Source organism: Acipenser ruthenus, unplaced genomic scaffold (genome assembly GCF_902713425.1).
Source record: "Acipenser ruthenus unplaced genomic scaffold, fAciRut3.2 maternal haplotype, whole genome shotgun sequence".
NCBI classification, from domain to species: Eukaryota; Metazoa; Chordata; class Actinopteri; order Acipenseriformes; family Acipenseridae; genus Acipenser; species Acipenser ruthenus.
The window spans coordinates 57,501-66,733 of record NW_026708355.1 but is presented as its reverse complement, the minus strand read 5'-3'; the positions used below and the strand labels follow the sequence as shown (position 1 = coordinate 66,733).

Genomic DNA, 9,233 nt, shown 5'->3' with positions numbered 1-9,233 from the left:
TGTGTCTCAGTGTCTGTAACCCCTCTCCCCTCTCTGCAGGACTCTGAGCTGGCTGCACTGAGGCAGCAGAAGGAGGGCAGTGTCTCTCAGGAGCAGCTTGAGGAGCAGCGGTGCTCCATGCAGGTGGAGATCAACACTCTCACTGCCAAGCTGAGCACCCTGACACGCCAACACGAGAAGACCTGCACTGAGGTGAGGGCACCCTCCGTATCACTCACTGTGTACCGCACTGCTCTCACTCCTCTCACTCCTCCACTCCTCTCTCTCTCACTCCTCTCACTCCTCCACTCCTCTCTTGCTCTCTCCTCCACTCCTCTATCTCACTCCTCTCACTCCTCTCTCTCTCCTCTCTCTCTGTCCTGTCACTCCTCTCTCTCTCTCTCCTCCCCCTCCTCTCTCTCTCTCTCTCCTCTCTCTCTCACTCCTCTCTCACTCCTCACTCTCTCTCTCCTCTCTCTCTCACTCCTCTCTCACTCCTCACTCTCTCTCACTCTCTCCCAGGTGTTCCAGGTGCAGAGGGAGGCTCTCTTCATGAAGAGTGAGAAGCACAGTGCTGAGGCTGCGCTGGCTGCCGTGGAGAAGCAGCTGCAGGAGCTGAGAGCCGAGTCGGGCCGCGTGCAGGAGCTGCACCAGCGTATTGAGGAGTCCAGCAGCCTGGTCCGGGAGAGGGACCACATGGTGGGGACCTGGGAAAACTGTGTGTGTGATTGTGTGCCGATGAGATCGCTGTGCTGCGTTGCTGAGCAGTGCTGTGTCGCTGGTGTCTCCTCAGATCACAGAGCTGTCGAAGGAGGTGTTCAGACTGAAGGAGGCTCTGGGGACCCTGTCTCAGCCACTGGCCCCCCCCTCCAGACCTGCCCCCTCCCCGGCCAGCCCCCACCCCCGGCCAGCTGGAGGCGCTGCGGAGCAGGTCACCACGTTGCAGCAGCAGATACAGGTGGGAGAGACGCGGGTACGAGACAGGCCCTGTGTACAGTATATGAGGTCTGCCTGAAACCTTGTCATTTTCCTCAGCATATTTAGAATTTCATATCTCCAGTTCAGCGATGCTTACAATAACCCCCCTCTCTCTCCCCCTCTCTCCCCCCTCTCTCTCCCCCTCTCCCTCCTCTCTCAGGACTGGGAGAAGAAGCACTTGTCAGTGGTGTCTGTCTATCGCTCTCACCTGCTCTGCGCTGTCCAGGTGAGCTGGGGAGTGCAGTGACGTGTGCATTGTGATTTCGGTGTGCTCTGCACTGTCCAGGTGAGCTGGGGAGTGCAGTGACGTGTGCATTGTGATTTCGGTGTGCTCTGCGCTGTCCAGGTGAGCTGGGGAGTGCAGTGACGTGTGCATTGTGATTTCGGTGTGCTCTGCGCTGTCCAGGTGAGCTGGGGAGTGCAGTGACGTGTGCATTGTGATTTCGGTGTGCTCTGCGCTGTCCAGGTGAGCTGGGGAGTGCAGTGACGTGTGCATTGTGATTTCGGTGTGCTCTGCACTGTCCAGGTGAGCTGGGGAGTGCAGTGACGTGTGCATTGTGATTTCGGTGTGCTCTGCACTGTCCAGGTGAGCTGGGGAGTGCAGTGACGTGTGCATTGTGATTTCGGTGTGCTCTGCACTGTCCAGGTGAGCTGGGGAGTGCAGTGACGTGTGCATTGTGATTTCGGTGTGCTCTGCGCTGTCCAGGTGAGCTGGGGAGTGCAGTGACGTGTGCATTGTGATTTCGGTGTGCTCTGCACTGTCCAGGTGAGCTGGGGAGTGCAGTGATGTGTGCATTGTGATTTCGGTGTGCTCTGTGAGGCTCTGTAGGGTGTAAAGTGTGATTTCTCTGTACGCAGGGGCGCATGGATGAGGAGGTGCAGGGGCTCCTGCTGCAAATACTGAGGATGCACCAGCAGAGCAGCACCTGAGAAAGAGAGGGCTCCCCGACACTGCACGCGAAGCCAGGGCGCCCCGACACTGCACACCGGACAAGCACGTGGGGAGACCAGCACTGCCTCCACAAATGAATTGGGTCAATTATATTTTAGTTTTTTCAAGTGACAATTCCTGCATGCACGAGGCCTGCCTGGAACCCGTCCCCTTTGCTCTCATATTTAGTTTTCACAGACTGTTTGAAAACAACAGGAAATTCCGGAAGCCCAGAGAAGCGCTCCACCTCTCTTTGTCCTGGAACGGTTTCCTCGGCCGAGCCCAGCAGGACTCCAGAGGACGTTGGGCAGAATTCCTGGAAATCAGATCAGAATGAAACAATTTCACTTTCGCTCAATCAAGGCCAGAGCCCCGCAGGAGCCTGACTCCCAGCAGAATATAACGCTCTCTGTTTCTGTGATGAGAAGAGGAGTGACATCGAGGCCATCAATCAGGGACAGCCCTGACACAGGAACACGCGGGACTCCTGCAATGTGTTCTGTGAACACGGCCGAACCACGAATGAACCAGACGAGCGACTCAGCGACTTGTCCGAGTGCTGCCGTTCATTCATTGTGTTTGCTTGTTTCATTCTCTGTGTGTTTGTGTATTTACTTTGCTTCACAATAAAATCTTCAGCCCCTCCTGTCCTGCCTGCTGGTTATTGTGAGCCGGCTCACTTGTTTGCGCTCAGTGGTGTCGTTGATCTCTTTGTACTCGGGGGGGGGGGGGAGGGGGGGGTCAGTTGTGCTCTTGCCCCTCTCCCCCCCCCCCCCCCCCGTTTCCTGGCTGTGTGTCCAGCCCTGCTTCTCTCTGGCTTCAAAGACACAGCTAGCGAGAGAGCGAGAGAGGAGAGAGCGAGCACACTGACCCGCTGAGGAAACTGAACAGGTAGGACTGCAACACTCAATCTTATAATCAACTTGAATCCTTTTTTATTCTGTTCGCATCTTCGTATGGGCAGACCGACACACAGACAGACGGACAGAGAGACAGAGAGACAGACGGAGAGACAGACACACACACACAGACACACACACACACACACACACACACACACACAGACAAACAGACAGACAGACGGAGAGACAGACACACACACACACACACACAGACAAACAGACAGACAGACGGAGAGACAGAGACACATACACACACAGACAGACACACAGACAGACAGGCAGGTTTGAATCTGTTTCAAGTCACAACAGACTCAAACTGTTTTATTTTCTAGTGCAAGTGATTGACAGGTGTCCCGTGTAGCATGCGTTGGTGTGCGGTCGCAGTTCTGCTGAGAGTCGCAGGCTGCAGCCTTGCAGCCCTCCCCCTCGACAGTGAGTTCCACACCCAGTGCCTGCCTGTTTTTAATATTCCTTACCATCGCTCTCTGTGCTGTATAATGCTGACCTGTGCTTTCACTGGGCTTTATTACACTTGGCTGTGCTTTTGTGGGAAACTGGGAAAAGGTGTATGTTTATCTCATGTATGATGTGTTCTGTGTGAGTGTCTGTGTGCCTGTCCGTCTGTCTGTCTGTCTGTGTGAGTGTCTGTGTGTCTGTCTGTCTGTGTCTGTCTATGTGTCTGTGTGTCTGTGTGTCTGTCTGTCTGTCTGTCTGTCTGTCTGTGTGAGTGTCTGTCTGTGTGTCTGTGTGTCTGTCTGTCTGTGTGTGTGTCTGTCTGTCTGTGTGTCTGTGTGTCTGTCTGTCTGTCTGTGTGAGTGTCTATCTGTGTGTCTGTGTGTCTGTCTGTCTGTGTGTCTGTCTGTCTGTGTGTGTGTCTGTCTGTCTGTGTGTCTGTCTGTCTGTGTGTCTGTGTGTCTGTCTGTCTATCTGTGTATCTCTGACTCCCTCTCTCTCTTGCTCTCTGTGTGTGCAGACGCCCCCAGTAAGCCACTGGTCCGCTGCTGGTCTCCCAGTTACCCTGAGAAGGTTCTGTGCAGCTGGACGCTGGAGCGAGACACTCACCTGCCTACTGAGGTCACTGCCACCTACAGGTGAGAGACAGCAACTGCACCCGTGTGTCTGTCTGTGAGGGTGTCTGTGTGTCTCTGTATGTGTCTCTGTGTCTCTGTGACCCCCATGTCTCTCTCCTCAGTCTGGGTTTTAAAGGGAAGGTGCAGCAGTGTGTGAGGGACGCTCTGGACGACTCGCTCTGTGTGATAGAGGAGCCTGAACTCTACTCATCTCTCCCCTACTACATCAACGTGTCAGCGAGCAACACAGCCGGGCAAGCAAGCACCCTGCTGCCATTCATCGTGGAGAACATCGGTGAGGAGAGGAGGGGAGGGGTGGGGAGAGGGGGTAGGGGGTAGGGGTGGGGAGAGGGGGAGAGGGGAGGGGGAGAGGGGAGGGGGAGAGGGGAGGTTGATCTTTGCCCTGGTGTAATCATCATACTGTATGTAATTCTCTCTCTCTCTCTCTCTCTCAGTGAAACCTGACCCACCTGTCAATGTCATGGCCACACCCACCCCTGGGCGGAGCCGGCAGCTGTCACTGCAGTGGGCCCCGCCTCCCAGCTGGCCACTCCCCCAGCTCTTCCCTCTCAAGTACCTGGTGCAGTACAGCTGGGGCCAGGACAAGCACAGCCGCACAGTGAGCTCCCTGCACTCTCACAGCTACTGCTGTGTGCTGTAGAAGCTGATGTGTGCAGCCAACCCGTCTCTTAATATAGAAGTGTCTGTGTGTGTGAGGAAGCTGAGTGCGAAACGGAAACACACTCACTTTATTATTATTATTATTATTATTATTATTATTATTATTTATTTCTTAGCAGACGCCCTTATCCAGGGCGACTTACAATTGTTACAAGATATCACATTATTTTTACATACAATTACATTATTTTTTACACATTATTTTTACATACAATTACCCATTTATACAGTTGGGTTTTTACTGGAGCAATCTAGGTAAAGTACCTTGCTCAAGGGTACAGCAGCAGTGTTCCCCAGCTGGGATTGAACCCACGACCCTCCGGTCAGGAGTCCAGAGCCCTGACCACTACTCCACACTGCTGCCCTGGAACTTTACACAGGAACTTATTAGAATTCATCTTAAATAAAGAGCCACGGGGTAATGCAGAGTGCTGATCTCTCCCTCCGTCTCCTCTCCCCCTCTCTCAGGTCGGCCCCTATGAGGAGACCCGCTGCACTCTGAAGGGTCTGCGGCCGCGCTCCTCCTACACCGTCCGCATCTCCGCGCTGGACTTCATCGACAACGGAGAGGCCAGCGAGTGGAGCGAGCCAGCCAGCGCCAACACCACCTGACAGCCCACTGATGCCCACACAGAGTAGTATTTTGTATCGTTGCTAGTAAAGATTCACTCTGATTAAATATAAGTACCCTGTATAAGTAGGTTTGTATCATAGGAATATTTCTCCATTTATCCACGAGCACAGAGCAGGTCAGTTGCAGTCTTTCATTAGTGATCCCTGCTCATGTTTGTAGATAGGCAATGTGTTTGTATCCTCGTGTATTAGTCATGCGCTGTGTTCCTGTGGGTTGATTTCTGTGATGCTGCATAGCTGATGTGATCGGGACTCTACAGTGTAAACCACGTGCTGATCTGCTTTGTAACGCTTCCATAATAAAACGTGTTTAACTGACATGGAAACGCGCTGCTGTGTTCATTGCGTGCAGAGCAAACCCCGGACCTGCTAACAGAGTGCGTGGCCACGCCCAGCATGAGCGTCGAAGATTCGAAACCACGCCCACGACTGGAAGCGCGTCACAGAGCGCAGGGACTGCGCATGCTCAGAAGCGCTATCCTCCCTGTAGCCAATCAGTAACTCAGAATCCGCCTAGTCTATATTTTTTGTTAGCCAATCGCTGCTCTCGGTGTCCAATCAGCAGTCGGGGAGGCGGGTCCCCGGAAGCGTGTGTCGCACAGTGTACATTGTTTACGTCGTGGCTTCTCGCAGTTTATTCTCCTTCCTTCAGAGTAACAGAGTGTTTGATTTTCAGTGTTACAAACATGTCGGAGCGAAAAGTATTGAACGTAAGTATTGTGAGGCGGTGTTTGTTTTGCTGTACGGAGTGCTGAGGGGTGCGCGGCCCGTGTGGTTTAAATTCATTTACTGTTTTCAGTCGGTTTCAGAGCGCGCTTGGGCTGCTTCGAAAGACACACACGCAGCTTGTTTTTTTAACTTCCTGAATACGTTCAAGTGGTGATAATGATCAGACGTGACCTGGGGGCTGATTTCTGTGTTCGGGGTGTTTGTTTATAGCGGATTGTTTCCAGGCTGACCCGTTTTGTCACGGCAGTGAAACGCGCGCAGTGTAAGCGCGGTATTGCGGATAGTTTTATTTCGGATACAGCGCCATCCCTTCTCTCCGGTCTTGTCAAAACGCCGGTAAACAGTTGAATACCGTGTCCGGGAAACCACAATAAATATACATGTTAATGTCCGCTCTCTAGCACAGTCATTGCCTGCTATATTCACCTGCTTTCACAGAGCCCGATTAGCTCCAATCCTGGATTCATTTTCCTAAAATCACACCAGGGAGCCCAAGATTAGTCCTAATCTGTATCTGTGATATCAGTCAAGGGTTTGAGTTTCATTCTGAGGAGAGAGTGAGCGCCGCCTACCGTCTCGGAGGCGCTAGTTCAGTGTCGTGAAACTAAAATAAATAACCAAACCTTTATCTGAACAACATGCGAAAGAAAGGTGACCCCGCGGGCACCGCTGAGATATTGTGACCGGCATGACACCATCTCCCCGCTAGAGGGCAGTCGCGTACTGGCATAACTATCACAAGCCTGCCCCGTGCACACTACAGTAACAAACCAGCCGTGCCTCCTCCAGTAAAATACACGCGGGCACTTTCATCTGAAAACACTCTGTGTGAACTCTGTGGAGTTTGAGAAGCTGCCCTGCTGTAACTTTAAAATAAAATAAAAATGTTTATTCGTAGATAAGAAACCTCACTGGAATAGAGAGGAGCTCCCAGTGTCGTCAGTGTTGGAGCGCAGGTTTGACAAAAGACTTCTTCTTCTTCCCCTCAGAAATACTACCCCCCGGACTTCGACCCCTCCAAGATCCCAAAGCTGAAACTGCCCAAAGACCGGCAGTATGTGGTGCGGCTCATGGCTCCCTTCAACATGAGGTGTGTGCTGCTCCTGAAGCCTAACGCTACCCCACTAACACTCCACCCCTCCATCCCTCCCTCCCACCATCCACCCCTCCATCCCTCCCTCCCACCATGCACCCCTCCACCCCTCCATCCCTCCCTCCCACCATCCACCCCTCCATCCCTCCCTCACTCTATCCCTCCCTCCCACCATCCACCCCTCCATCCCTCCCTCCCTCCCACCCACCATGCACCCCTCCATCCCTCCCTCCCACCATCCACCCCTCCATCCATCCCTCCCTCCCTCCATCCACCCCTCCATCCCTCCCTCCCACCATCCACCCCTCCATCCCTCCCTCACTCTATCCCTCCATCCACCCCTCCATCCCACCATCCACCCCTCCATCCCTCTATCCCTCCATCCCACCATCCACCCCTCCACCATCCCCCACCCCTCCCTCCACCCCACCCCTCCACCACTGGATGTTTAGACTACAAGTGTTTTTCAGTGTGTCTCTTTCCCTGTCTGCCTCTCCCCCCTCTCTCCCTCCCCCTCCCCCTCTCTCCCTCCACCTCTCTCCCTCCCTCCCTCCCCCTCCCCCTCCCCCTCCCCCTCCCCTCCCTCCCCTCCCCCTCCCCTCCTCCCCCTCCCCTCCCTCCCCTCCCTCCCTCCCTCCCTCCCTCCCTCCCTCCCTCCCTCCCAGGTGCAAGACGTGTGGTGAGTACATTTACAAGGGGAAGAAGTTCAACGCGCGCAAGGAGACTGTGCAGACTGAGCTGTACATGGGGCTGCCCATCTTCCGCTTCTACATCAAGTGCACACGCTGCCTGGCTGAGATCACATTCAAGGTGAGGAGAGGGAGGTGAGGTGAGGTGAGGGGGAGGGAGGGGAGGCAGAGCGCAGCAGCCAGGGGGAGAGTATCGAGATTGCAGAGCGGTGTGAGCCAGTCCAGGTTTCAGTGTATTTCAGGTTATGTGTTAGTCTAGGTTCCCCTGGCATGTCATGTGACGTGTCTCTCGCTCGCACACGCAGACAGACCCTGAGAACACGGACTACGCCATGGAACACGGAGCCACACGCAACTTCCAGGCGGAGAAACTGATCGAGGAGGAGGAGAAGAAACTGCAGAGAGAGAGGGAGGAGGAGGAGCTCAACAACCCCATGAAGGTGCTGGAGAATCGCACCAAGGACTCCAAGCTGGAGATGGAAGTGCTGGAGAACCTGCAGGAGCTGAAAGAGTTAAACCAGAGACAGGCGAGCGTGGACTTCGAGGGCATGCTGCACATCCACCGCGAGAGAGAAGAGAGGGAACGAGAGAGGCAGGAGGAGGAGGACGAGAGGGAGACCAGGTGAGGAGACGGGGGGAGGGGCGTGCTGCATTGTTTTATGGATGTGTTCCTGTTTACAGGCAGCACAAGTCTGATACTGTGAGTCTTAAGAGAGCTGTCTGTCCCGTTCAGAGCCATGCTGGACAGAGCGCTGGTCAAGCGACTGCGTGACTCCGACTCGGACTCTGAGGAGGAGAGCAGAGGACCCCCGGGGAACAGCGGCAAGCCCACCGACATCCTGAGCCAGGTGAGACCCCCCAGATTGAGGGGAGGGAGCTGTGCTGCGCTGTGCGGTTCTGTGCTGTGCTGCGCTGTTCTGTTCTGCGCTGTGCTGCGCTGTTCTGTTCACTCCTGTGTTTCCGCTCCCCAGAGTCCGGCCGATCCTGGGCCCCAGCTGAAGAAGCCGAAGCCGGAGAGCTGGGAGCGCAGCGTGGGCAAGCTGGGGGGGGCCGGGGGGCTTGCAGGGCTGGTGCGCAAGAAACAAAGCCTCCCAGCCCCCCTGGAGAGGAACCCAGCGACCCAGCCAGACAGGAGCCAGACAGGACCAGGTACCTTCCAGGGTAGGCACTGAGTGATGAGTGAGATGTGATGAGAGACGCCTGTGTCTGTCTGTCTGTCTGTCTGTCTGTGTTGTACTGACGTTCCAAACCTCAAGCACTCAGAAGGAAAGCCTGCTTACAGTTTACAGGCCAGCAGATAGACTCCCTGGCTACTGCCTTCACCCATTAGCGGGGCCGTGTTACTGAGGAAGGCGTCAGTGGGAATGTTTGTCGGCTTAAGTTTCTTGCAGTTTGAAATCAATGTTTTTGCTTCCCTTATTTCTGGGCAGTTCGCTGCAACATTAAACATTGCAGAGACACCCATTGGATATGGCCCTGCTGTGCAGTGTCAATAAAGCTCCACAAGGTGGCAGTGCTGTGGCAGAGCAGCCACTTCAGGGCTCCTGT

At 54.5% G+C, this 9,233-nt stretch overlaps 3 protein-coding genes and 1 long non-coding RNA gene across 5 annotated transcripts in view; all 4 read left to right on the top strand.

Moving 5' to 3' along the window:
• The first annotated feature begins 43 nt into the window (after positions 1-43).
• Positions 44-806, top strand: LOC131731692 (ankyrin repeat domain-containing protein 24-like). The gene is made up of 3 exons (XM_059020959.1): positions 44-192; positions 502-678; positions 780-806. The coding sequence occupies exons 1-3, from the start codon at positions 118-120 to the stop codon at positions 804-806; spliced, it is 279 nt and encodes a 92-aa protein (XP_058876942.1). The 5' UTR covers positions 44-117.
• Positions 807-907: 101 nt separating this feature from the next.
• LOC131731693 (uncharacterized) lies at positions 908-1,949 on the top strand. Its single transcript, XR_009324965.1, has 3 exons — positions 908-937; positions 1,118-1,183; positions 1,816-1,949. It is a non-coding gene; the product is annotated as an uncharacterized LOC131731693 (long non-coding RNA).
• Positions 1,950-2,688: 739 nt separating this feature from the next.
• Positions 2,689-5,494, top strand: LOC131731691 (interleukin-27 subunit beta-like). Its single transcript, XM_059020958.1, has 6 exons — positions 2,689-2,779; positions 3,123-3,222; positions 3,764-3,881; positions 3,983-4,155; positions 4,316-4,479; positions 5,010-5,494. Exons 2-6 carry the CDS (start codon positions 3,153-3,155, stop codon positions 5,151-5,153), a joined length of 669 nt encoding a protein of 222 aa, XP_058876941.1. The 5' UTR covers positions 2,689-2,779; positions 3,123-3,152; the 3' UTR covers positions 5,154-5,494.
• A 218-nt stretch (positions 5,495-5,712) lies between these two features.
• The window catches only part of LOC131731690 (splicing factor YJU2-like), a 4,919-nt gene continuing 1,398 nt past the window's right edge, over positions 5,713-9,233 (top strand). The window contains exons 1-6 of one of the 2 annotated variants that reach the window (XM_059020957.1): positions 5,713-5,884; positions 6,893-6,993; positions 7,662-7,806; positions 7,991-8,307; positions 8,419-8,533; positions 8,657-8,834. In XM_059020957.1, coding sequence (XP_058876940.1) covers positions 5,861-5,884; positions 6,893-6,993; positions 7,662-7,806; positions 7,991-8,307; positions 8,419-8,533; positions 8,657-8,834 — 880 coding nt within the window. In that variant the 5' untranslated portion in view covers positions 5,713-5,860. Of the gene's footprint in view, positions 5,885-6,892; positions 6,994-7,661; positions 7,807-7,990; positions 8,308-8,418; positions 8,534-8,656; positions 8,847-9,233 lie in introns of both variants that reach the window. The other variant, XM_059020956.1, reaches the window with a different exon arrangement.

Excerpts from the sequence above, each read along its gene's own strand:
- LOC131731692 (XM_059020959.1), top strand. The coding sequence starts at position 118 with ATGCAGGTGGAGATCAACACTCTCACTGCCAAGCTGAGCACCCTGACA. Across the intron at positions 193-501 it reads ACGAGAAGACCTGCACTGAG|GTGTTCCAGGTGCAGAGGGA; the intron begins GTGAGGGCACCC and ends ACTCTCTCCCAG. Across the intron at positions 679-779 it reads TCCGGGAGAGGGACCACATG|AGCTGTCGAAGGAGGTGTTC; the intron begins GTGGGGACCTGG and ends CTCAGATCACAG.
- LOC131731691 (XM_059020958.1), top strand. The coding sequence starts at position 3,153 with ATGCGTTGGTGTGCGGTCGCAGTTCTGCTGAGAGTCGCAGGCTGCAGC. Across the intron at positions 3,882-3,982 it reads GAGGTCACTGCCACCTACAG|TCTGGGTTTTAAAGGGAAGG; the intron begins GTGAGAGACAGC and ends CTCTCTCCTCAG. Across the intron at positions 4,480-5,009 it reads AGGACAAGCACAGCCGCACA|GTCGGCCCCTATGAGGAGAC; the intron begins GTGAGCTCCCTG and ends CCCCTCTCTCAG.